This window comes from Bubalus bubalis, chromosome 12 (genome assembly GCF_019923935.1).
Source record: "Bubalus bubalis isolate 160015118507 breed Murrah chromosome 12, NDDB_SH_1, whole genome shotgun sequence".
In the NCBI taxonomy this organism is placed as follows: domain Eukaryota; kingdom Metazoa; phylum Chordata; class Mammalia; order Artiodactyla; family Bovidae; genus Bubalus; species Bubalus bubalis.
The window spans coordinates 87515449-87543319 of record NC_059168.1 but is presented as its reverse complement, the minus strand read 5'-3'; the positions used below and the strand labels follow the sequence as shown (position 1 = coordinate 87543319).

Here is a 27871-nt window from a genome sequence, read left to right as displayed (position 1 = left end):
TATTCAGGGTTGATTTCCTTTAGGATTGACTAGTTTGATCTCCTTGCTGTCCAAGGGGTGCTTAAGGGTCTTCTTCAGCACCGCAGCTCGAAAGCATCAGTTCTTCAGTGCTCAGCCTTCTTTATGGTTTTTTGGTAATGCAGGTCTACTAATGAGAAGAGTGGAATTCCTTCTGGAAGGGATGACTTTTCTTTCTCTCGCTTTCTTTTTTTTTTTCTTATTCATTTATATATGTATGTATGAACCTTTCTTTTAACAGGGGTTCAAAGTTGGCATCCCGCATCACCCCCATCATCACGTATTGGACAGATCCTTGGCTCATGGCCGCCTGTAAACAGACTGAGGGGCGGACATGCCTGTCAACCCCGGATGCCCGAGGCTCGCCTCAGACAGCCTCGAGGTGTGGTCCCGCAGTCCAGCATCAGGACCAGGGTGCCTTTGTGCCAGAATGGAGGTCCCTGTACGGCCCTGGGAACAGGGGAGACGGGCGTGTCACATGGTGATGTTGGTGCCAAGCTCACCGAGGGAAGAGGGCGTGGGCCCCTAAGTGCTCCCAGTGTTTTATGGGGCAGCCCTGGAGGGTGGCACACAGAGGGACCTGCAGAGAAGAGGAGAAGCATCGAGGGCAACCTGCTTGGAAATGGTCTCGGGTCTACTACCGGAGCTCCAGAGAAAAGGGAGCGAGGCTGAGGAATTGACTCTGTAGTTTTACTCTAAATATTTGTCTGTGGCTAGTGGCTGCCATCCTGGACAGCACGGGTCTGAAAAGGAGAAGTGTGTGCGTCCTCCCGGGAAGATGTCCTTTCCCACGCTGCACACAGCCCTGGACCAGCCATGGACTCAGAGGAGAGCTGCTTCCGTGAATAAATAAGAACTGTGGCTATTAATACAACAGTTTAGGGGATCAAAAGAGAGGCCTTAAAAGTGGTTCTAGACAGTTGTTTATTTTCCTCTGAAATATCTGAGACACATCCCCACAGCCTTGTTTATGTGATAAATTTACTCTGTGAAATTTGCTTTATAAACTAAAGGTCAGCTGTGGTCCGGCTCCTCAGAATTAATGAGCTTTGGCCAGACGTAGGCTGTTGCACGGTGCCTGCTTAGGGCTCTATTGTCTATTAGATTTTTGCTTGTTTATAGTTTTTACATGCAAATTCTGGTTGTAATTACAGCTTTTTTTTTTTCTCTTTTCCTGAGCTCGTGTAGATTTTAGAGAGGGCAGGGTGTAGGTGAGGGTGTGATCTGGTTAGAAATCTCAGCCCAACTGGCAGAAGCTTTTGGTTCCTTGAAACTCTCAAATTTTTATTATTTTTGTTCTAAGATTCCCTTGCTGTTTTTATATATAAATGACAGAGGCTTTTTCCAGCACTCAAGTCTTTATCACTTGAACTTCTGACCAAGTTCAGCCTTAATTATCTGTAAATATGCACCATAATGAGGGGTGTGTTTTTGAGTGGGGCGGTAATTGCATTTCCCTCTTGTAATTTTAATTAAAAATTACCTCTACTGCCCACCTCACCTTTACTTCCAGGCTCTTCCTAACAGACTGGAAAAGCAGCTGTTACTGCTTATCTGCTCTTTTCTGAGTTCAGGAAACAGCATGGCCCTTTAATGACAAGGCGAGAATTCCATGGGGCGGCATATTTTTACAAGACTTTGATCAGGGAGGGTGTGTCCCGCAGTATAACCTGGGAGGAGAATGTCAGAGTTTAACCTTGTGATAAAGCCTGTTTCCTCTGCTGTCAGCCTTCCACACCGAAGTTCCCGTTTTTCTCAGTGTGATCGAGCCAAAGCCTTCGTGGACAGATTACTCTCTCAGAGGACTAGCAGCTGGAGAGTTGAAGCCTGGTTGAAAGTAGATCTTGGTGGCCACTCGCAGACCTTTCCAGCGTGTCTGCTGCCCTGCCTTGACCTTCCCACTGTGGGGCCCAGCCGGTCCGCCACCTTTGGGTGGGCTTTCCCTGAATCCACTCCCCTGCCTGCCCAGATCCATGTTCTCACTGGGTCCGCATGACCTTCTCCTCCTCTCTGCCCTCTGCCAAGAAGACTTCAGTGGCTGCTCCTTGTCTGTCCTTAGAAGAGAGCATTAAAGAAACAGTAAGATTAGTTTTATTTATATTTTACTTAACCTAGTATGTCCAAAACAGCATCAGTTTAAGGTGTGCCTGAGCCACATTTCCATGCTCAGCAGACACTTGGGCCTGGTAGGTACCCTACGAGACAGCATCCATATCGAGGCAGAGCTGGTCAAGTAGAAAACCAGGTCAAGCTCAGTCCTGGACCCTTGGCTGTGGTCACAGTTAATTTGTGTTTATTTCAGGCATTGAGTTGCTAGACTATAAACTCCATGAAGGCAGGGGCAGGTCCCGTTTTGCGCACCATTGTATCTGTATAATGTAGCTCATATTCAGCTCATGGTAGGTACTCAGTAAATCTTCAGTTCAGTCGCTCAGTCGCGTCCGACTCTTTGCGACCCCATGGACTGCAGCACGCCAGGTCTCCCTGTCCATCACCAACTCCCGGACCTTGCTCAAACTCATGTTCATTGAGTTGGTGATTCCATCCAACATCTCATCCTCTGTCGTCCCCTTCTCCTCCCACCTTCAATCTTTCCCAGCATCAGGGTCTTTTCCAATGAGTCAGTTCTTAAGCAAAGAACTCGGTAGGAGAAGCTGTGAGGAGCACCCAGATGACCCATCCAAGAAGACTTTGAGGAGGAAGAAGTACCTCTAAACCAATCAAACCGGATTCAGCATGGAAGCTGAGGGTCATGAGGAGGAAGGGAGAGTGTTCTGGGTGGTGGGGGGAGGAGGTGTACGGTATTTGGAAGCCAAGAGAAAGTAGCAGGTTGATGGGAGCTTCATTAATTCATTGTAACAGAAGTTCAGGGTACAGGTTCATCAAGCTTTGCCGAAGAGCTGAGGGGTTGTCCTAGGACCTCCTGGGCAGGGAGCGGTCCCTCCGACTCTTGTGAGTTTCTCTCTTCTGTGCAGAATGTTTTCAACCTTCACACCTCCTACCACACAGGAGGGGCTTAATATGAATACTGGCTGACTTACAGTGTTTCCATATAGTCTGACCAGGCTGCTGTTGATGTCTTCTGCTGTCTGTGGGAAGCTTTAGAAAGAGGAGCAGGTTTTATTATTTGAAGGCAAGTCAGACTCTTTTCTATACACTTTTCTACACAGCGCAGTGGTAAAGAATCCACTTGCCAAGGCAGGAGACACGAGTTCCCTCCCTAGGTGGGGAAGATGCCCTGGAGGAGGGCATGGAAACCCACTCCAGTATTCTTTCTTGGAGAATCCCATGGACAGAGGAGCCTGGCAGGTCCCTGGGGTTGCAAAGAGCTGGACGCGACTAAGTATGCAGGCACAACAGATTCTTTTCTAGTGATTCTAAAGTCTGGGCAGGACCAAATTCTCTCAAGATGCTAGGTGAGATGTTGAGTAGAACAGATGTGTTTTTCAGTAGTGGCCCCTTATGTGGGGATTGGGCCCTTCCGGAGCTTTTGATGCCTGTATTGAACTTGTGTCTTTGTATGTGAGAGCTGTGTTCTCTGACACATCTTTGTCCAAGCTTCAGGAAGTAGGGTTTCTGACACAGCCCTGAGCAAACCCTGTCTTCTTGATGGCCCTGGGGACCCTGGGAGTCGGTGCATGTGTGGGCAGTAAAAATTGATGAGATTTTGTGAGAAAGATAGTTCAGTAGTGATTTTCATGGGTTATTTGCTGTTTCCAAATCTCTTTTTATATCTCAAGGGAAAGTCAGGAATGGATTAGAGATGACCTCCTAGGAAAATAAAAGTAATTCTCTATAATTATGTTTACTGCCTTATATTAGTCCCTACCTACTCTTTCCTACAAAATATTGGAAAACAATGCTTTTTTATTGCATCCTTTCTTTGTATTTAACCACTCTGTCAAATATCGGATACCTTGGGATCATTTTTCTGTGTAAAATTGTCAGCAGCAGTCACATCTGTTTTTAGCATCCAGCAAAAAATAGTCATTGCTGCGTTAGAACTAGGACTTAAGAAGCAGGTATTGAAAAGGGCTTCCCCGGTGGCTCAGTGGTAAAGAATCCACCTGCCAAGCAGGAGATGTGGGCTCAGTCCCCGGATCAGGAAGATCCCCTGGAGAAAGGGAATCTCTACCCACTCCATTATTCATGCCTGAAGAATCCTATGGACAGAGGAGCCTGGTGGGCTACAGTTCATGGGGTCTCAATAGTCGGACACGACTGAGCAACTGAGCTCACGTTGAAAATGGATTCAAGAGGAGATTCAGGAAGGCTGGATGTCCAGAATCTGTCTCTCTGGGCAGAGGTGTGCTCTGTGTAAGATGATCGTCATTATACTTTTTGGATCAAACTCAAAATGAGTAACAAGTACTGTTATTGATTATCTATTGTATACCAGATATTAGGCTGGCTACTTCCCTGCAGGTGTGCATTGAGTCTTCACAAAAGTCCTGTGTTTGGTGTCCCTGTCCCAGTTTACAAATGCTTTTTCTCTCCCATCACAACAAAAAGTGACACCCCTTACTCTTCTGTAGAGTTTTGTTGGGATAAAGGGACATTTTACCCCTGTGTCTTTTGTGATTAAAACTCCAGGTATGATTAGTCATTGAACAAATATTATTTGAGCCCTTACCATGTGCTAGGCATCGTAAGAGCTGTATACACCTATGGTGTGGTGGTTGGTCCAGGCCCTGGCAGGCTGGCATGTCCCTGGGCCTGGCTGGTTCATAGGGATAAACTGAGGGTTGGTGGAAGCAGAGTTGGTCCAGGTTGACTTGCTACACTGCGGGAGGCCAGTTTCCAGTGGGCACAGCGATCAGAGACAACTCGGGCGTGGCAAGGCGGTGGCTTTTAGGGACCACCTGCTTCCCCACCACACTGAGCCCTGGTCCCAGGGAGGTGGCCCCAGACCGGCCTCCTCATGGCTCTCATATGGCTGTTCTCTGTAGCTGTGATCTAAGCTCAAGCGTGTGTTAATGAGTACATTCTCTGTATTTTAGGCCTTGGACGTGGACCGGATGGTTCTCTACAAAATGAAGAAATCCGTGAAAGCAATAAATATCTCTGGGCTGGGTGAGTATGCATTCTTTTCTAGTTTTTTTTGTGGACAATTTGTATTCGCAGTCTGGATATCATAATGTTAATTACCGTGAGTGAACCAGACTTCTTTTTCTGGGTGTGCAAATTAGAGAGGTGAGTGGGGATGTGTCATTCTTGGGTGCATGTGTGTTTCTTGTCCTCTGAAGTGCACTTGAGTTTGTCAGGATCACCCTGTGTGACCAGCTTTGTCAGACTGGTTGGGGGGTGGACTCACTTCCCTCTGTTGTTTGGTTTGTGCTGCTTGTTAATTACGCCAGATGCCCTTTCCATTTTCTCTCTTACCTGTCTTGTCTGGAAAGAAAATAAATAAAAAAAGCATAATCAACTAATTTGATTGTAGTAATATTTGATCTAGACCTCATTATATGTTAAAAACAAAAAAACATGGAACTTTTGACCTAAAAATGATGGGCTGTACATATGTGGCGGGTATGCTCCCTGGACAGGACCTTACAAATGATAGAAAATGTTTTTTAAGTCTTTAAGTGACTGTGAAGTTTGACTCAGAAAGAAGATGGCAGCCTCGGGGGACCAGCAGTTGTGAGGAATCCTGAGGAGGTTGGAGCAGGGCTGATGGCGGGCAGAGAGAAGTGCTGGCTGGTAGAAGACAAACACTGCTGCTGAGGGAGGCAGGTGCCCCCGGGGTGCCTACAGGCAGTGGCCTAGGAGGGGAGGGGCCCGGGCTGCGCCCCCGGGAGCACCAGGTTGTGCCCTTCACCATGGTGGCCCCTCCCTTCAGGGAGGACAGTGACTGGAGCAGAGGGCAGGGAGTGCTGCTGGTGGTGTGGTGTCAGGAGGAGGGCTGTGAGACCTTCTGGAAGCGCAGGTCCCACGTGACATCCCCGCCCCCCATCTCAAATGCAGGTGACCCTCACGGGTCCCATGTAACAGCCCCGTCCCCGAGCTCAAATGCAGGTGACCCTCACAGGTTCCACGTAATAGCCCCGTTGCTGCTGCTGCTGCTGCTAAGTCACTTCAGTCGTGTCCGACTCTGTGCGACCCCAGAGACAGCAGCCCACCCGGCTCCGCTGTCCCCGAGACTCTCCAGGCAAGAACACTGGAGTGGGTTGCCATTTCCTTCTCCAATGCATAAAAGTGAAAGTGAAGTCGCTCAGTCGTGTCCGACTCCTAGCGACCCCATGGACCACAGCCCACCAGGCTCCTCTGTCCATGGCATTTTCCAGGCAAGAGTACTGGGGTGGGGTGCCATTGCCTTCTCCGAACAGCCCTGTCCCCGAGCTCAAATGCAGGTGACCCTTGCATGATGCTGGTTTGAGCTGCGCAGGTCCACCTACACTGCGATATTTTTCAGTAGCAGATTCGAATAAGGTCCATGGTTGGTTGAATCTGAGGATATGAAGGAACCACGGGTATAGAGGGCTGGCTATAAATTATACCCTGATTAATCCCCGCCTTATTCAAGAGTCTCACCTGTAAAACAGAGAACAAACTTACGGTTACCAGAGGGGGCAGATGGGGGAAAGAGGGAGTTCGGGATGGACATGTACACACTGCCATAAAGACATTAAAAAAGAGTCCCCTGTCATGCAAGCACAACTCTATTAGCTGCTCTGTCTCTCCCCCAGGGAGGGCTGTGCAGACCAAGACAGTGAAGAATAGTAGATTTCAGCCTCAAAGATGATAACTGCAGTTGAGAATAGCCAAGTATATTTAGGAACAGATTTAACAAAAGATACGTAAGAAACTGACATTGAAAACTACAAAACGCTGCTGACAGAAACTAGAGAAGACCTAAATAAATGAAAGGTATATGGTGTGTGGGGGGGTTGGAAGACAATATTGTTAAGATGTCATTGCTTCTCAAATTGATGTTACTATTCAACACAATCCTAATCAAAATGTCAGCAGGGGAACTGACAAGCTGATTCTAAAAGTTAACAAATGCTGCCAGAACAGCCGAATATCTACATGGAACAAGGGAGCCACGACCCTCTCCCATCCCTTACACAAAATATTAATTTGAAATGGATCACAGATTTAAGTATAAAAGCTAAACCTACAGAACTTCTTGAAGAACACAGGAGGATATCTTTGCCCCCTGGAGTAGGCAAAAGTGTCTTGGGTAGGGCAAAGAAAGCTATAAACAAAGAAGAAAAAAAATGGGTAGACTTCATCAAAATGAAAATCTAACTTACTCAGATAGTATCAAGAACAGCCTAACAGTTGAAGAGAAGCTGAAAATCTCATACTTGAAGAAACAGATTTAGTAAGGCAATCAAAGCAAGACTTTTCAGTAAGAATGAATGATTTGGATTCTTCAAGGGGCTAGGGAGGTTATTAAATTATTGAAATGGGCAAGTACTAGTGAAAAAGAACTGGTAAAAAGCTTGGAGATTTTTTTTTTTTAAACAACTTGTTGAAAACTAAAATTTGATAAATGGCAAGCTACACACATAGGAAGACGGAATTAGTGGGGCCCCATGTTATGTGAACACGAGGAGCTGAACAGATGGACACTGTGAAATAGAAATTAAGAGCCAATGAGAATAGATTCAAAAGAGTCAATATTAGCATCCACCTTAAAGGAGCTCCAGAAGAGGGAAAAGAGAGTAGAAAGGGGGGAGTTTTTTTTAACTGATAGCTGAAAAAGAGTCCCTGAAACTAAAGAAAGATTTCAAATCTCAGATTTAGAGAGTCCACTAAATTCTCAGGGAAACAAGTTTTATATAAATGTGTGTGTACTAATATCCACATGTACATATATGTATGGGTGGATATGTGTGCATATCTTAAGACTTGTCCTCCTGTCGTGACATCAAGGATAAAGAGAAAATTAAAAATTTACCAAGATGGGGACAAAAGCTTATCCATAGGAGAAAATATATGTTGAGGAAAATAGGCTAAAAATGAATGTTGCAGAGTTTTGACTTTATAGATATTTCTCCTCCCTTTACTTTGCATACTTTATATGTTGTAATTATATTAATGTTAAGATGATTAGACAGGTGTTAATTGTTTACGACAAGTCCCAAATGAATGTGAAATAAGTTAGGAAAGCCAAGAAGAGCTGGGAGTTAGGTTCCCTACTGAGCTGGTCCCCCACTAAACTGGAAAGCTTTTTGGGCCCGGAGTTTGTATCACGGGACTGCTGTGCCCTGGAGCAAGCACTTAGCGTCTTTTAGCCCTGGCTTCCTTGTCTCTGAAATAGTGCATTTAGGTTCGGATGCGGATCAGTGGTTCTCAGCCGGAGTGATTTGCCACCATCAACACAACACAACACACACACACACACACACACACACACACACACTGACAACTGAAGAATGTGTGTGTGTGTTTCGTGCATGCACACTCGCTATTGGTACCTAATTTAGAGGCCAGGGATGCTGATGAAGGTCTTGTGACACACAGGACAGCCCCCAGCAAAGAATTATCTGGTCCCAAATGTCAGTTAACGCAAGCTTGAGAAACCCCCGTCTAGATCCTCGCAGTCCTCTACAGCTCTCTTTTGAAATTTATTTTATTGAAGTATAGTTGATTAACAATGTTGTGTTAAATTCTATGCAGCAAAGTGATTCAGGTATACATATATACACATTCTTTTCCGTGTTTTTTTCCATTGTGGTTTATCACAGGATACTGAATGTAGTTTTCCCTGTGCTATACACAGTGGGACCTTGTTGTTTATCCTCGACAGCTTTTTAAAAACAAGCAACAAAAGAAAAACAAAACCACCCCCATGCTTAGCTTGCCAGTATGTAGATGTTACCTGACTACCTGACAACCGCTGATTTTATGAAAGAAGGAAGTGGAGTTTTCAGTGACTAACACCTAGCTGGAAGTAAACATGTCGGGAAATTTTTATTAATTTTTTTTCCATAAACGTCAAAGACAAGAGTATAAAGCTTCCTCCACTTACTAGAGCCCTGACATTTGCTGAAACAGGGGTTTTTCAATACCCAAAAAGGTAGTCACCCCCGAAAAAAAGCAATTTTCCTGGTTAAAGTGGGGGGTAGACAGAATAATGATCATCTTATGTTTTTGAACGTTTCTGTGTACCTTGGTGTTCTATACCTTTATACTCTTTGCAACACATGGTCCTCGTTTACAAAGAAGACGCTGAGGGCAAAGGTTGCAGGCGTTCTCTGGATGCTTCTGGAGCTCAGCCTCCTGCTGGCAGGGCTCTGATCAGTGGCCCCTCTGCTGCGAGGCTGCCTCTGTTGACCCTGGCAGGCTGTCTTCCAGACGTCAAGAAACCACTAAGAGATGGATGTCAATTTCTTTGACAAACAGCAGATTGCAAAAAGTATCTTAAGAGATTTTTTTTAAATTGTGTTCACTTATAAACATTTGAGTTAATCATTTAAAGCTTGTGTAAAAGGGATATTTCATAGTCTGATCAGGTTCAAAAATGACCTTGAAGTCCTGCATTGAGAAGTTGTTCTGATCAGAAATAACGTGAAGTCACGTGCACACGTCTGCGTGGCCGCTGCCCGCCTCGAGGAAGGACTTCCTGTGGCTCCCGAGGCCGGCCCGGGGCCTGGCAGGGCAGCTTTTCAGCAAACGAACATTAGGAGGGGAAAGTGTGTGCACTTTGGCATCCGGAAGCTGCCTGTATGAATTGAACACCACTGGTGGCTGATCGGCCTTTCTGACCTGTTGTGCGGAACGCATGCCTTGAACCTCATGACCTGCCCCCCCAGAGTCATTTTCTGAAACACGCCTCGGTGATGTCGCTTCTGTGCTCACAACTCTGCAGTGTTTCTTGGTTGTCCACATTGATGTTCGTGAAGTTCCAATGCTTGAGAGAAATGAGGAAGGACATGCTTCTGTGGACTCCAAACATTTTAGGGAAATTGGACCAAAGCACGGGTGACAGGTTTCTCTTCCTGCGAAACTAGCCAAAAAGGGTAACATGCTAGAGTGGATTGTGAGGGGGAACTGGTCTTAACCTTTTCCAAATTCATTTGTCTGTGAAACTGCCACTGCCTCCCTGAACCTGCCCCCACCTCGAGCCTCAGCCCAGTCAACAGGGCAGGAGACCAGACACAATCCCAGCTCCTGGCATCCCCTGGACCCTAGACACCTGTGCAGAGTCCCTCCCGCCTCTCCACACCCTTCTTTGTGCGCATGCAGCTCGCTGTGTGCCCAGGTGCCACACTTTGTGTCCTCTTTCCCCGGCACACGCTCTTCCATCTGCTTGAAATGGCATTTTGCCACTTGGTCCAAAGGGAAACTGAGGCTTTAGGAGGTTGAGGCGTTTGCCTGGAATTTTGACACGGCATTCTGGGCACCAGCCTGTCCTTTCTGAAGCACCGCACAGAGCAGGCTGACCGTCAGCCTGACCTTGGAGGGGGGGCCTCTATTTTTGTTGCCTTTTACCCATCTTTACATCATGCCAAGTTTGAGCTTTTATAAGGCTGTGAGTCTGAATTTTTTTTTTTTTTTAAGCCAGAGTACTGATCCTGGAATCTTTATTTCAGAGCAAATGTTGTCTCCTTCAAAACAGTCACCCGAGGAAACCCTGTACCTTCTCATGTGAGCTGCTGACATAGTTCACAGCATTTTGGATCTCTTCTCTAGCACATTTTCTTGATTATATTTAGTAGGGGGATTTAAGGATAGATTAAACCATTTTAGAACTAGATGTCAGAAATAAGCCAGGCAGATTCAGTAAGGGTTTGAGCTGCTGGCGACGATTCGGTTAGGAGCATTGTAACTACCGTCCTTCTGGCTCTGAGGACAGTTCCAGGAGGAGTCATCATAGTGGTTTGATCATCCTTGTTGTTGTTCAGTCACTAAGCCCCGTCCAACTCTTTGGGACCCCATGAACTGCAGCACGCCAGGCTTCCCTGTCTCCCGGAGTCTGCTCAAATTCATGTCCATTGAGTTGATGATGTCATCCAAACATCTCATCCTCTGTCATCCCCTTCTCCTCCTGCCCTCAATCTTTGCCAGCATCAGGGTCTTTTCCAGCGAGTCAGCTCTTTGCATCAGGTGGCCAAAGTATTGGAACTTGAGCATCTATCCTTCCAATGAATATTCAGAGTTGATTTCCTTAGGCAGGTAGGAAAAATGCTCCTTTTATGCACTATTAGAAGAACAGTGAAGATAATTTAGTATTTATGCCTCACACTGCCGTATACTTTTTCCTGTCTCATGTTCCTTAATTTATGTGCCAGAGGGACTTCTCTGCCAAGTTTCATGGTTGGAGGTGGGTTGGCCCCATCCGACCTGAGGGCTCTCCCAGGCTGGCCAGTGCCTCTTGCTGCAGGAGCGTGTCACCTCTGTGTCTGTGTCCCAAGTGGCTCTGCTCCTGGTCTGTCCACATGCTCTCCTGTCCCAGGCCTGCCCAGCCTTCCCCATCCAGCCAGGACCTGACACGGTACTGGCCTCCTTTCACTGTCTTGTATTAGTGTCCCGTGGCTGCTGTAATTACCACAGGGTGCCTTAAAATGACAATGATTTATCTTCCAGCTCTGGAGATCAGGAGTCCAAGCTGATCTCACCAGGCTGAAATCACAGTGTGAGCTGGCTTCCTTCCCGGAGGTAGGGAGGTTTCCCTACCCTTTCCGGCTTCTAGAGGCCCCTGCGTTCCTCTACTCATGGCCCCCTTCCATCTTCAGAGCCAGCCATGGCTGGTGCAGGCTTTCTCATGCTCCATCACTGTCTTCCTCTGCCCGGGGCTGCCATAACAGTGCCACCGGCTGGGGGGCTTAAACCTCAGACATTTGTCTCACAATTCTGGAGCCTGGAAGGCCAAGGTCAGGGCACCGGTGTGCTCATGTTCTCGTGAAGGCTCCCTTCCTGGCTTGCAGACGGTCATCTCCGCACATGGTAGAGAGTGAGATGGAGAATGTAGGCGTGCTAGAGCTGGTGGGCTCTCTGGTGTCTCTTTTTATTAGTGTGAGGACACTAATCCCATCTTGAGGCCCTGTCCCCCAGATCACATCTAAACCTAATCACTTCCCAAAGGACTGGCCCCCAAGTATCATCAAACTGGTGGTTCTGGCTTTGGGGGTGGGGGAGTGGCTCATGGCTCAGTCCCCAGCAACACTGCCTCTTCCCTCGTCCCGTGATTATGTCGGGGGAGCCCACCGGGATAATCCCAGATAAGCCTCCCGGCTCAGCTGAGCTGATTAACAACTCGAATTCCATCTGCAACCTCAGATGGCAGCACACCCTACTGTCCCCCCTCCAGGGATTAGGAGGTGGATGTCTTTGTGGGGGAGGAGACAGCGTTCTGCTGACCACACTTCCCCTCTGAATTTTGAGTTTTGAGGTCAAAACTGAAAGAGACTCTAATATGCAGACTCTGTTCACTCTTTAAATCTTGCTCTTTATTGTTCCCTAAGAGTTTTATGTCTCTTGATCTTTGCCCTCCAATTAGATGACAAGCCCTGAGGTCCGTGACCCATTCTGAGAGGCAGTGTGGTTTAATGGGTATCAGAATCCTGAAGGCTAAGTGGGTGGTGCTGCTCAGAAAGTCACTGGGGAGTGTCGTTTACTATTCTGAGCCTCAGTTGCTGCACTTGTAAAATGAGAATGTTAATATTTCATAGGCCTGTTAGTGACAGCGAGCTGAGACAACATGGAAAAGCGAGAGACGTGATTCTGGACACACACAGTGAGGCAGGTACAAATGTACTTCTTGTGTGTTCCTTGCAGTGGCCGGCATGGAGGCTGGCAGATGCACAGTACGTGCTGGGAATACTCATTTGTATATTGTTATGTTTCTCCTGTAGGTTCTCACAGTGTCCTCTTAGTGCAGGAGAGATAAACTCATAATCCTACTTTTCTAAAATCCTTTTTTAAAATTGGAATATCGTTGCTTTACATCCCGTATCAGTTTCTGCTGTACAGCAGAGTGACTGGGAAATTTAGATCAACAGACGGCTTCCTTGAAGTGAACGTAGGTTTAATTAATAAGGGTTCCCCAGGTGGCTCAGGTGGTAAAGAATCTGCCCACCACATGGGAGACCTGGGTCATATGTATACATATGTCCCCTCTTTTTTGGATTCCCTTCCCATTTAGGTCATTGCAGAGCACTGAGTAGAGTTTAAGCTTGCCATTTTAGCTGTAAACAGGATTTATATAGATTTGTGTATGTAGAAGGGGAGGCAACCAGCTGTGCTGTTTACAGCCTGTGAGCAAAGAATGGTTTTTAGCACCTGAGTGCATATTTACCCAGTAACCTCAGGATTGCCTCTTGGCCTGTAAAAGCTTTTAATATTTCTCTCTGGCTTTTAGGAAAAGTTTGCCGACCCTTGTCTCAGAGCAGTGGTTCTGACATGTGAGAGCGCCCCAGAACCCCTTGCAGGTCTTGTCAAAGCCCAGGCTGCTGGTCTCTGCCTTCAGGAGCTTCTGGCTCAGTCAGTCCAGGATGGGGCCTGAGTATTTTCCACATGAATGAGTTCCCAGGTGATGCTGAAGCTGCTAGTCTTGAGACTACACCCCACCCCCACTTTAAACATTGGACCATGTCCCCATATATGCAAAACAATAATTTTCTCACACAATAACAAGTATGTTATGTTTGCTCCCAGTTTCCAAAAGGATAACAACACAGCTAGATGTTGTTTTTCTAGATTGTCTTGTGTACAGGTTTACAAAAGCAGTTACTATGACGATTTGTTGAGAAACTGTTTCCACAGTAATTTTTCCCACCTAAAACAGACTGCTGTCTGACCTCTTAAAAAAAAAACAACAGTTCATATTTATTCTAATCCTTTCTTAGTCTAGACTTTTCGCAATCTCTTTCTCAGCTCTTAGGTGCTTTTTTTCCCCCCTGGGAAGTTGATGCCAACATTTTTCAGCTGTTTGACATATCAGTGGGTGGAAAATTCATCTTTATCGAAAAGGAAGCAACAGAAGATTTTCATTTTCACTTCTCTAGAATTCATCTAGCTTAAAGGCTTGGAGCTATTTTTACCGAGAGTGAGATATTCCTTCTTTACCCTGAGTCTGAATATCCTAGAGAAATTGGCACATCCTTGAAATAAAAAATACAAAGAAAGAAACGCTAATTTTTCTTCAGACCCTTATTATCTACTACCTACAAAAGAAAATGAGTTCAACTTTGTTTCTCTCTGTTATTTGCAATGCTAAAAAGAATGTGGCTGTTAACACAGAGAATTATTTTTATTACCATATCATAATTAGGATAGAACGATTCAAAAATATATGTAATTATTTAGGAAGTGAAATGTAATGTGCATTAAGCAGGTAGTATATCTGGCATGATTTTCCACCTGTTACATGAAAAAATAAGTTCTAATCCTCAGTGTTTGTCAAGAATAAGGTGAAACTGGTATTTTGTTACTTTGTTGTGGCATTGAGAACTGGAGCATTGAGTTTTTGGAAAGAAATTTGGCCATGCATATCAAGAAAAAAGGGAAGCACTGATTCATTGGAAAAGACCCTGATACTGCGAAAGATTGAAGGCAAAAGGAGAGAAGGGCAGAGGATGAGATGGTTAGATAGCATCAGTGAGTCAGTGAACATGAGTTTGAGCAAACTCCAGGAGATAGTGAAGGACAGGGAAGCCTGGTGTGCTGCAGTCCGTGGGGTTGCAAAGAGTCAGATGCAACTTCGTGACTGAACAACAACTACATCAAGAAAAATAAAATCATTTTTGGGGAAAGGCACAAAGATGCTATTTGCATTACTTATCAACGTGAAAACCTGAAGGCCTCCTATAACTAAGTCAGAATATAGCTCCTTGATGGAATAATGGTTATATAGCAACATGAAGAAAAATGCTTATGGTGAAACTTTCAGACAATAAAACTGAGACTACAAAATATGTGTATACCATTATCTGTGATTTAAAAAAGAATAGATTGTAACCCATGATGATAAAGCAAAGAAAGTACATCTGTTGAAGTACTTTTATAAATTTAAGAATGGAAACAATAATAATAATAATCTGACACTCACATAAAGTGTCATTTATAGGCCAAACCCTCTTCTAAATAAATGCATTGAGTCCTCACACTGTGAGTTAGGTAATTCCATTGTAGATGAGGTCCCTGAGCCGTAGAGGAGTGACTGACCCAGGGCTGTCCAGCTGGCAGTTAGAGGAACTGAGATTCAAAACCAGGTCTGCTTCCCAGTCTCTCCTGTGACCAAGGCAACCTAGAGACACTGCCTGGGGCACAGGGGTGATGGGGTGCCAGGGGGGAAACACTGGGCAGTAATGCCATGGGGGCGTCCTAGACCTCATCCGGCTGAGCCGGAGCGGCTCTGATGAAAAACCTCCCGGTGGTCTGTTTGGTCACACGTTCACTGTGAGCCTGCACGTGACCGGCGTGCCAGAGGTGAGCACAAGTGACCTTCAGGAAGTGTGTAGGTAGTGGCCCCGCTACCTACTGTTGTTAGAGCAGCTTTCTAAGAGGAGACCCACATGAGAGCCAGAACCCCATGGCGGTGGTGGGGGATGTGGGAAGGACCTGGGATGTCTTCACTTGCAGGGGCGTGGGGGCGAGCAGAGGGTGCATCTGAAGGCTTTCTTAGAATGAGGAAGTGAGAGGATTCCCTGCCCCTCTCTCTGGGGTAGTTTCAAGATAGCAGGTTTTGACTCAGGTCTGAGGGAGAAGTTAGCTGGGGGGGTCAGCCCCGGGGTGAGCTGGTCGTCGAAAGGGCTCCAGCAGAGAGAGGACTGGTGGGTGGCCCGGTGTCTCTAGGGCAGTTTAAGGGGGAGCTGGAGTCGTGGACTCGAAGACTTTGAGGTGTCTTCCAGGGGCAAGGCTCTGAGCTCCTAGTTGTCTCTTCTCTGCTGGTTAAGAACAGTGACTGGAACTTAGATGGCTAATTTGTGGAATCCCAGCAACTGTGATCAACATATTAATCATGGAAGGATAGCGCGTCTGAAGGAAGGCTAAGATCAGTGACTTAATGTCCCAAGTATTAACATGAATCATGTGTGGTTTGTACGTAATCAGGTATGATCACACATAATTAAATATGATTAACATGGTCATATTTTGGGGGTAGGGAATTTATGCTGGTCTAGGCTAGGGCTTTTTTACCTGGTGTGTTGTGTCTATGGACAGGCCTAAAGGGTCCGTGCATCCCAAAATCTGTATGAAAAATTGTGTCAGGATACCTTTTCTTGAAGAGAGAATCTACAACGTTCTACTGATTTTTATTGTACATCATCCAGTCCCTTGGACTGCAAGGAGATCAAACCCATCAGTCCTAAAGGAAATCAACCCTGAATACTCAGTGGAAAGAACTGAAGCTGAAGCTCCAATACTTTGGCCACCTGATGCGAAGAGCCAACTCATTAAAAAAGACCCTGAGGCTAGGAAAGATTGAGGGCAGGAGGAGAAGGGGACAACAGAGGATGAAATGGTTGAATGGCATCACCTACTCAATGGACATGGGTTTGAACAGGCTCTGGGAGATGGTGAAGGACAGAGAAGCCCGGCATGCTGCAGTCCATGGGGCTGCAGAGTCGGACACGCAAAGAGCAACTGAACAACATCCAGTAGATAGGTCTCGATTTCTCGCCCCCTCCTCACCTCCCCAACCCCGGGTATGCTGCTGCATGAATTTTATACAGAGGTGACTGGGGTTGTGTTCAGTTAGTTGCACAGATTCCAAGTGTCATTTTTAAATTTTTATTTAACTGTTTATTTAACTGCACCACTTATCATGCGGGATCGTAGTTCCTCAACCAGGAGTCAAACTGACGCTTGCACTGGACCACCAGGGAAGTCCCCCCAAGTGTCATTTTGTCGTCGTGGATATAGGGCAGGATCAAAGACTATCAGGTGATCACAGACAACAGTTGACACATTTTAATAGCTCACACCGTGACCTTCTGAACTGATTATTGGCTTCCTGTGCCAGACATCTCCAGCGGTGACATCCAGAGGTCTCCATAACGTCAGAGGGGACACCCCAGGGAAGTCTTGATGAAAATGAGTTCCGTGTGAAGCTTTGAAAGTAGGAGGGGCCCGGTGTGTTGGAGAGAGCAGAGGAAGTGATGAGACCCAGGGGCAAGGCCGTCTTTGCAGATACCTGTGCGCCTGGCTTGAGCGGGACCCAGAGGGCTTGTGGGAGAGAAAAGGAGTTCTCACCAAACCCTCCTGGTGGCAGGTGCTTGTGTCTGATGAGGGACGATGCAGGTACTCAGGCCAGCTTGCAGAGGCTGTGTCTGTCATGTCGGCTGGTCCAGGAGAAGCTGGTCCAGAAAGACGGATTCTGGCCGTCTCAGAGGCACAGAGAGCAGGGCCAGTGAGCTGTTGTAGCTGGCATTTCAGATTTCTCTCTTTTATTTATTCCTTGCATTGTTGTCTGATGATAAAGATAATATGAGCTTAGTTTAGAGCATTTTAAAAAATCCAGAAAAGCAGTGGATCAAAGTCAGGGTCCGGTGCATGCCCGCCTCTCTGAGATGGGAGGGGCTGGGCTGTACTCCTAGTCTGAGGTTCCCAGGCTGTGACCCTGGCCAGTCAGAATTGCCACCTGGCCCCGCAGACTGTCTCCTCCTCCAAGAAATGCCCCCTCGAGGAGGACACAGCGATGCACAGGAAAGCACCTGGCTTGCACCAGCTGCCAGGTACCGAGCACCTGCTCTTTTAACACCACCTTAGCATTTTGATGTTCTTTCCTTTCAGCCTTTTGCCTACGTTTTACATTTTTAAAAAATTGAGATGAAATATATAGTTCTGTGTCCTGCCTTTTTTTAGCTTGGCATTCCATCCCGACCATATTCCTACATCATGATGTTGAAAGCTTACATAATATTCCATTTTATAAGAGATACTCTTAACCATTTCCATATCGTTCGAGCTTCATGCGGTTTCAGCTTATCAGTGGTTCCCTATAGGGAACTGGATAGGAACTGTAAGCACTGGATTATTTCTTTGGGATAAATTTCTAGAAATAAGAGGGAATGACAGACAACAACGTTTGAAAAACTTTTCATGCAGATTACCAAATTGTGAATGGAAAGATTGTTATCTGGGATGACTCCAGAAATAAACGTTCTAAAAATGGTTTTCTCCCATGGGGTGTTCACAGGGTTGAGATTCTGTTAAGCAGAAAGGATTATCTTTGACTCCGGGAAATTGCTTTCCCATGTGCTATTTGCCGAGAGTCAGATCTGAAACCAGGCGACGTGCAGGGCACACGGCCTGAGGGGAAGTGGCCCGACCTCCTTGCCATTGAGTTGTGCAGGTTCTCCTGATGATACAGTTGTGGCTCACATTTGAATGTTAATCATCCTCTAGGTAGGGTTTTTATAAAGCTGTAACTGTAGAGAATGTATTTCTCTCCTAAAATGCATCCTTGGTGGAGCTGTCTGCGTGGATGCTGGGTGTGTGCCGTATCTGCATGGATTCGCTTCCGCCTGACCCGTGAGTGGCCGGTGGACTGGAGGGTCCCAGTCAAGGGGAGCACCGACTGGCTGCCTTCCCCCACCCACACCCGCATTTCTCTCTGGTCAGGGCTTTTGGAACTTTGGGTCACCGGTGCGTGTGCTTGGCCTGGAGGATTGTAGCACATGCCCGTGTTAGCCTAGAGCCGGGAATAGTGACTATGTGACGAGCAAGTGAAGAAACATTTCCCCGCGTGTTTGGGGGGACTTGGGAGGACTGGGCACTGGGAAAGCTGAGTTCTAGTTCTCTAGCTGCATCAAACTAGCTTGTGTGAAGCTGAGCAAGTCAGCGCCCTCTCTGAGTTTTGGTGTCCTTATCTGTGCAGAGGGAGTCTCTGTCCTGGGTTTCTTTTCAGGATCCTCCAGACTGTCAAAACCCCAGGAGTGGCCCTGGGTGGGTGGGACAGTGAGGCCAGTGCTCTCTTGAGATGGCCTTGCGTCAGGAGCTGGGTGCTGGCGGGCACCTGCAGACTGGGACAGCGGTCACAGCCTCTGCACACACAGGACCCCTCGGCCATTCCCCTGGGGTCAGTCAGTACCTTCCTGTTCCTGCTCGTCTCTCTTGAAATTCCTACCTGACCTGGAGCCCCAGCTCAAATGACCCCTTCTTGGCGTCTCTGAACCGCCAGCCCCAGGATGTCACCGGCCATCACACATGCCTTGGTGCATCTGTCCCTGGATGTAGTCACACATGTCTCTGTGTCACACCGTCACAGCCCGGCGAGGGGCAGACGCTCCCAGAGATGTGAATGTGGTGGAGGTGAGTTGGCTGCGGGACCCTTCTTGTCCTTTGGTAGCACTAGGCGGGCGGTTGGCTTCCCCGACATGCTGTGGTCCATCCAGTGGGAGTAAAAAGGCTGCCCTTTTTCCTTTTGGATCCAACATTTGGCTTGAACGGCATGCACTGGGCCTCTTCCTCGTATCAGTTTTTAAACTGACATAATCAAGTAAACTAAAAGGCACACAGCAAGGCCCCGTCTTTACCCCTGAACACACTGTGTGCACCTGTTCGCTGGCCTCACGGCAGCTCTTCCTGCAAGAGTCTCTGATTGCACCCCCTTTGACAGATTGGTGGAGGGTCTGACCTTGGTGCAGTGAGGTGGGGGAAGTGGGAGGGCTGCCAGCCAGGGGAGAACTGGGGTCTCACCTGCTGTGGTCTCAGGGATTCACATTCTCATCCTCTCAAGCCCCTCCTGCATCAGAGTTTCTTGGCCCTGGATCATGAATGAGAACCAGTGAAGATGCAGCTGAGCAAGGAGGAGGTGGGGAGTGAGCTCTTCTGAGAGGGACAGCCTTCACAGTGCTCTAAATAGGAAATGAGAGACCCGGGTTGGGCTCTTTCCAGAAACTTGATTCCCAAGCCATTTATTTTAGGTTCCTATTTTAAATTTAGTTTTGGCAAAAGAAAAATAAAGCAGCTCAATGACTTTCTCTAGTAGGAACATCTCAAACTTTGGGTGATGTGGACCAGTAGGCCAGACAGACAATACATTATGTGTGAAGAGTTTACCGTCCTGATGGTGGGCACCAGGCCCAGCTGTTTCAGGGAGACGCCCGCATGGGCTGTGGTCATTTTTCAGGAAGCTTTTCAAGTGTGTTTGCAAGAAGAGAAATTGGTCTTAAAAACCTCACCTCGATCAGTGTGTGAAGAGGTTCCTGTTGACCTAAGCTGGGACAGTTTTGCACATCAAAAGACAGTGATTGCGGTGCATCAGAACGCTTTAAGTATAAACACATGAGGTGATGGTGAAAGTGATGGTCCAGAACACTCATTAATCACCATCGGGGTTGCTGGGATCAGTACATTATTTTGAAGGTTGAAAAGGGAAAGAATTTTTATTTAAAAAAGTGACCTATACCAGGTGGTCAGTTAAAAGGCCCAGAAGGAGGAATGAGAGGAAGTGCGTCTGTCCTTCCTGGCCTTGCTGGCTGTTTGTCCTCTGTGCTGGGTTGGTCGACTACCCCCGGAGAGAAGGCAGCATCCTTTCTCCCAAGGTTGTCCCAGGCTGGGGGCAGCCTGCATGAATAGAGGATGGACTTGACCCCTGACCCACCTTCTTGTTTGATCTCGGGCAGATCATATAGACCCTCTGAACCCTACTTCACTCAGCAGATACCAAGGGATGCTGCAGCTGGTACCATGTAGTGTCATTAGGTTTAATTGAATGAAAAGCTTGTGGGCCACTTAACTGTCTTGACTGAAAACTGACACCCCCTCTCCCTGCTCACCCAGAGCAGCTGTGAGGGTCCAGGCGTGTTGTGAAGGCAGCATGTGGCTCCCTAGGTGACTGTAGCCTCCGAGTTCCTGTCTGTCTCAATGGGGGCAGGGGTGGGGGGTGGCGATGGTGACATCAGCCCCAGACATCTGCTGGTGGCCGCCACACCCTTGCAGAACCACACGGAATTGCCCACGTCTTGACCACCAGTTTTGAAATAGTTACAAAACGGTGTGTGGTTTGAAGGGACCTGCCCCTCACTGTTGGCCACGTGTTCTAGAATTATAGGGCAAAGGAGGAGTAACCGATCTGCCTCTGAAATGGAATTTAAAAAATATAAAACTTGCCTGCCTTTGGCTTTGGCAAGGTAAGCTATTTTTAGAATGGCCCGCACAGCAGGGAGACCTCGAATGGGCTTTGGGGTCAGGCAGACTCGGGTTTGCACCCCAGCTCAGCCACTTTCTGCCCTGCTTCCGTGGACAGCTTCCTTGACCTCTTGAGTCCCAGTGTCCTTTCAGCGTTGTGAGAAGTCATGCATGTCACGTGTAGGTTGTTGTGAGTTCTGGAAGAACTGTGGACGTTGTTTGTGCTCAATGTAGATGACATCTGTGCTGCTCTTAACCGTTGTCATGGCTGCTGGCGTGTGCTGCATGTGGGTGAGCGGGATCCTCCCCTCATTCTTTGATTCTTACCTTCTCCTTGTGAGTGTCTCACAGCAGGTCTTCGTCCTTCACGTGGCCCTGCCTGTAGCCCCGTGAGAGTAAATGCATGTGTTCCCAGGTCATCTGTGTTTACTAGGAGGTACAGACTCCAAGGTCTGGACCTGCTAAGGGCTCTTCCAGCTTTACCGCCTGTTCAGCACAGGGTGGGCTGTGTGTGTGTGTATGTTCGCATGGTGTGTGTGTGTGTGTGTGTGTGTGTGTGTGTTGCTGAGTATAGTCTCAGAAAGAAAAGAAGGTGAAACTCGCTCAGTCGTGTCTGACTCTTTGTGACCCCATGGACTGTAGCCCACCAGGCTCCTCCATCCATGGGATTCTCCAGTCAAGAATACTGGAGTGGGTTGCCATTTCGTTCTCCAGGGGACCTTCTTGAGCCAGGGATCGAACCCGGGTCTCCCACATTGCAGGCAGACGCTTTACCATCTGAGCCACCAGGGAAGCCCACAGATACATATAAAGCATCCAGAACTCTTAGGCTCTTTTCTAGCATAGAAGATAGTCATAATAGAAAGAAGGAAAAGGACCAAAGTGGTAGAATTAGTGTTCTCTTGTCTTTGTTAGATACTCAGGGGAATCCCGTAAGGCACCCACATGCCCCCAATGAAAGCCGAGGGCCCAGTGCCTGCCGGCAGGTGGGTGAGCACACCATCAGTGGATCCTGGCATCCAGCTCAGGCCCAGGGCCGTCTTCCATGAGCACGTGTTCCCTGTGGGTCCCAGCAATGCTGACGGTGGTCCCGTTTCCCTGAGGAGGACTTGGGGGGCCCACAGGCAGTTTTTCAGGATCCGTTCTTTGGTGAAGGAGCTGCAGCATGGGTCTTTCTGTGGTCGCCTGGCAGCTCTGGGCCGTCCTCCTTGTGAGGCAGCAGTCTGGAGACTTGGCTGACCTTGCCTAGTGTGGTTCACGTGCAGGCTGACACGCCCACCCTCCCGCCCTGATACACCTGTAGAGTTGTGTCACATTTCTGACTGGAGCCATGGAGGAACAGAACTCAAGTGCCCATGCCAGGAGGCTGTTTTATTACAGACTGGTGGGTTCATTTAAAAATGCTGGCCCTGAAGTGAGAGCTCACATCCAGCCACATTGGCTAACCAGAATTCCATGTCCCCTTCCCACCCTGCTTCTAACCCTGAGACGGGACTCTGGCTTCTGCAATTTGACAAGGATCCGTGTATGATTTTGATGTCCCACGGGGCCTGGGACCCTCAGAGTTGGAGACTCAGAACCTAGGCTTTTCACGCATTAAGCTACTGCTGCCTTGGAGCCTAATGGTGATAAAATACCTTCAGATGGGTGACCAGGGTTTGCTTTTTTCATTCAGACAACACATATGTGATCTTACATCTCAAGCACAAAGATGAATAAGACTTAGTCCCTCCCCTGTAAGCAGCCGGTGTGTTGGGGACCACGCTTCCCAGGTGGTTTCATGCTTACCATGCTGAGTACAAGGCCAGGACAGTGTTGAGGACATGGGCAGGGGGATGGAAGGCCTGGAGAGGAGGGCAGGGCTCCCGGGCAGAGGGTATGTCATGAGGAGAGGTGCCCCGGCCTGTGCTCCAAGAACCATGGCTCGCCTGTGTTGCAGGAGAAGCCAGGGTGTGTGGCTGGCTGAGTGTCCTACCAGAGGCTGGATTCCAGGAGAGTTCTAGGGCTATGGGCTGCGAGTCCTGCAATCATGTGGGCCATGAGGGGTGGAGGGGGCGTCACCTTGTGATTTCATCGCATCAGTTAGAAATTGTGGGGCCATGGGGGGAGGTCCCCTTGGGATCTCATCACATCAACTGGAGACCGTGGGACTTGTGTGAGGTGCCTCCCTCCTGGTCATCCTGCTTGTTCTTTGGGGTCTGTTGCTGGCGTAATTGGGGGCTTCTCTAGTGGCTCAAGTGGTAAAGAATCTTCCTGCCAATGTAGGAGACACACGTTTGATCCCTGGGTCAGGAAGATAACCTCAAGGAGGAAATGGCAACCCGCTTGAGTATTCTTGCCTGGGAAATACCATGGACAGAGGAGCCTGGTGAGCTACAGTCCATAGGGTCACAGAGTCAGACACAACTGAGCACTCACACACACACGCTGGCCCGATGGGTGGTTGTTGGGACAGCAGAGTTATTTCTGTCCCTGGTGCAACTTGACTTTTCTCAGATGTTCAGGCTTTTAACAGGTCCAATTTTGCTCACACGTCAGGACCTGGCGGAGGGCGGGCCTGGAGTGCTGATGCCCTGACCGTGCCTCTCCCGTTACTGTTGCAGCGCACGTGGAAAACGAGGAGCAGTACACACAGGCGCTGGAGAAGTTCGGGGGCAACTGCGTGTGCAGAGATGACCCGGACCTGGGGAGCGCCTTCCTCAAGTTCTCAGTGTTTACAAAGGAGCTGACGGCGCTGTTCAAAAACCTGGTGAGTGTCATGAGCGTGTGCGGTGAACAGGTGGCGCGGGAAGTGCCGGCCGACGCTCCGGCCAGGAAGGGGGCTCCATAGATGGTAATTGAGGTTTGCCTGATGAACAAGGAATATGTTTCCTACCTGCAGTACCTAAAAGAATTATATTTTCTATATACGTTAGGTCACTTTGGTATAATTTTAGAATTGCTATTTTTACTCTAGTGAGACTTTTTTAAAATTTAACTTGGCATTTTACAGGTGCACAGCTCAGGCTCAAAATGGATAAATGCATTCATCTTCTTAAGGGGCTCTGAGTTCAATTTTCAGTAGTTTCTTAACTGGGTAGAGTAAGCCTGTGTCTGGTAATTAGAGTAGGTATTTAAACTTCCAGTATTTAATAGATGTGTTTCAAACTCATCTTACACAGCAAGGTAACCTTTAATCAAAGCCCAGAAATCACCGTGAATATTTAAAGGCCATTCATGCTCCCAAATGCAGAACCTAAGAAAAAAACTCACTTTTTAAAGCAAACGGAAGTACGGACTGAGTAGTTCCTGCCTGTGGTAGATGCTGGGTAAAACGGGGTGAATGAGTTCTTTCTTGTGCTTGGCAGCCCTGCGTCATCCCCGTTATGGGAGCCGAATTCTGAAGAAGTGGGCAGCCTGAGAGGGAGGGGGTGTGACCCTTTGGGCGATTTCTTCCATGAGGGGAATGTACTCGGGGATGGTCCCGGCATCTCTTTCCTGTTTTTCTCTCCTTAGCTTCTCCCAGAGGTCATGGACAACCAGACCAGGTCAAGAACTCAATAATGCTTTCTGTGTAGGTCACAAACAACAGCGTCTTTTCCTTTTGTCCTGTCAGCAAGCTCATAACAAGTGAGAAACGAGCTCCTCATTCTTGCAGTGGTGATGGTAGCTGGTTTGGACATCTGGCCTTGGAAGGGCGGAGACAAGGGACCACAGCGTGGGGGCTAATAACCAGGAGGGGAGAGGACCAGATCATTACGGCCCTCTTGGTCTCTCTCTGTGTCCTCTCTCGTGAAATGTTTCAGTTGGAAATGGTAAGAGTAAAAAGCCGTTGCTGTGCTGAAGTTCTTTACTCGGGTTAATCTGGAGCCTCTTGGGGCTGTTGTCAAGTTTGTCTCCCGTTTGTCAGGTGACAGGCTGATGGCACGTAGACCATACGTGGAGCCTGGCGCCCCCGTTCCAGCCCCACTCCCTCCCCGGGCACTTGGCTTGTTAGGGCCTCACCGCTGAGTCACAGGGGAACTTTTCTTTCCTTCCCCCACCCCCGCAACTGGAGAAACTGCATGGTCCCTGGGGAGTTCTCTTTAGACGCTGACATGCGGGGGGTCTTCTAGTGTAAAACCAGCCTGCTGACTAATCCCCCAAGCCCCTAATCTCCCAGCCCCTCGGGAGGTAAGCCCCTTTCTGTCTCACTGAGCTGCCAGCCAGCTGCCACATGCCTCCCTCTTAAATATGAATGAACTGCCCCCAGAATCAAAGAGACCAAAATAAACAGAAGGAAGATCTGAGGGGGGAACAGACAATGCAAAGAACAGAAGATAACTTTAAAGAAGCTGCATTTAATTCCTCAAAAGAAATCGGAAGGGAGAGTGGGATACAGCTTGTCATTAAAGAGGGGGAGACGGTTAACATAGGAAAATGTGACATTGGAAATCCTACGAGAAGGGATAGAGTAAGACAAGTCTCTCAAAAATAGATCAAAAGGACCAACCAAGGCCAACAAGTGGGGGAGCAGTTAAAGGATGGGTCGGGGATTAATCCTCAAGGTCCATTGTCCAACTGACAGGCGTTTTACAATAAGAGAATAGGAGAGAGAAGAGGACAACCAAGTGAAGCTGAGTGTGAGCGCAACCGAGTGCAAGACGGTTTCTGACACTAGATGGAAGGGCCCAGGGCAGTGAGGGAAAGGACGTGCCCACCCCAAGGCATCCCCTGCGAAGTGGTGAGAGACCTTAAATGCCTTCAGAAAGCATCACGATGGCACTGGCTGTCTCAACAGTAACCCTGCTGCTGCTGCTATGTCGCTTCAGTCGTGTCCGACTCTGTGCAACCCCATAGACGGCAGCCCACCAGGCTCCCCTGTCCCTGGGATTCTCCAGGCAAGAATACTGGAGTGGGTTGCCATTTCCTTCTCCAATGCATTTAAGTGAAAAGTGAAAGTGAAGTCGCTCAGTCGTGTCCGACTCTTCGCGACCCCATGGACTGCAGCCTACCAGGCTCCTCCATCCATGGGATTTTCTAGGCAAGAGTACTGGAGTGGGGTGCCATCGCCTTCCCTGCAACAGTAACCCTGGAAACTTTGAAAGGTCTGGAACATTGCTGCTAAAATCCTGGGGAACATAGTCTAACCTAGAATGAGACCCAGCACCTGAGCGTGAAAGTGGACTTAAGAGACATTTCAGGCATGCAAAGCTCCCAAGCGTCATTTCTCTGAAACTCCTAGAGGTTGTGCTTGAGCACCGTGAAGAGGGAAGCCAAAAAAGAGGAAGATGTGTGAGTCAGGGACCAGGATCCAACCAGAAAAAAAAGCAGTGAAAGGGGTCCCACGAGGACGGAGAAGGGGAAAAGTCAGCGCCGCGACTGAGCGGGCGGCGTGGAGGCAGGAAAGGGAGGCCAGGGGCCAGGGTCTGTCCCCCACCCCAAGCAGCCAGCCCTGGGTCTTCTTTCAGCTGATCTCCACTCGGGTTTTCTCAGCTGTGAGATGGAGATGATGACGCCATGCCTGGTTTTGTTAGGAGCACAGCCAGTTGCTTTTGCACATCTTAGCTTATTTCATCCTTGTAACAATCCCATAAGGTGAGTCAGTATTGTCCCCACTTTGTAGGTTAGGTAACTGAGGCCCTCTTGGTTTAAAGAGCTCATCTTCCTCCCGGCGGCTTGCAGTCCTTGCCAGCCTTTGGACGTGCGCCTCCAGGTGTAGACGAGCCCACCTGCATCGATCCATACCATATGGTGAATCCTACGTGAAGTAGCTTGTCCTCAGCTTTAACATGAGCAGCCGCGTAGCTAGACAAAAGCAGCCCCTTCGTTTCTTGATTTTCTGCAAAACTAAAAGCAGAGCAGGGCCTGGACATTGTGACATGTACACTGCCACGTGGGGCCACTACCCCATGGTTCTGCCACCCAGGGCACATCAGAATCCCCGCCAGGGACAGTTAGGAGTCACATCTGGGTCTTAAAACCCCAATCCCATGCCCTTTCCTCTTGGTATTTAAAGGAATTTAGGCCCCTTGTCACCTCCTTGGGAGGAAAAAGGGACAGAACAAAAGGGAAGGCAATGCAGGGAAAAATGTGGCATAAAGACAGGCCCCTGGGTTGTATTGCTGCAGCCGTGAGGCGCCTGACACCGCAGCTGCCTCATCCTGAAACGGGTGAGAAAACCACCCTGCCTCACCTGGCCAGCATCAGGATAACAGGGATCAGTGGGAACAGCTGTTGGTAAATTAGAAACCCAGCACACAGGTGTCATGTCTGTGTTACTGTGGTCAGGTAACTTATTACAGGGCTTCCCTGGTGGCTCAGACGGTAAAGAATCTGTCTGCAATGCAGGAGACATGGGTTCGATCCCTGGAGAAGGGAATGGCAACCCACTCCAGCATTCTTGGCTGGAGAATTCCATGTACCGAGGAGCCTGATGGGCTACAGCCCATGGGTTGCAAAAGAGTCAGACACGACTGAGTGACTAGGCAAAAGCAATTTACTACAGCTCAGACAACAGTAGCTCTGAGTCCAGGTGCATAACTGTCATTTTGGTTTTTACTTTTTACTATCCTGTTTCCAAGCAGATATCTTATTTGTGTGCAAATTCTCGTTCCCAGGCCAGGTGCCCCTGGCAGGGTTGGTGCTGCAGGTCTGTGGCCTTAGGGACGCCAAGGGGCCTCTAAGAAGCGATCACTGAGAGTGAGCTGATTATAGGAGAATTCTCCTTTTTTGGTATTTTGTATACCATTCTTACTCCTATTTTGGTCAAATCTGTTCTATCTCTTGTTTTAAAAGCCTGGCTTTTGCTTTTCTCTCAGGCATTCAAAAACCATTTCAGTTCCACATGGCCAAGACCTTCAGT

The 27871-nt window shown here is 48.1% G+C and overlaps 1 protein-coding gene across 5 annotated transcripts in view; it reads left to right on the top strand.

The window, feature by feature from the left end:
• ASAP2 (ArfGAP with SH3 domain, ankyrin repeat and PH domain 2) overlaps positions 1-27871 on the top strand; it is a 158284-nt gene that overhangs the window by 42326 nt on the left and 88087 nt on the right. For all 5 annotated transcript variants that reach the window (XM_025261575.3, XM_025261573.3, XM_044926268.2 and 2 more), the window contains exons 2-3: positions 5019-5091; positions 23652-23797. In XM_025261575.3, coding sequence (XP_025117360.1) covers positions 5019-5091; positions 23652-23797 — 219 coding nt within the window. The remainder of the gene's footprint in view (positions 1-5018; positions 5092-23651; positions 23798-27871) is intronic.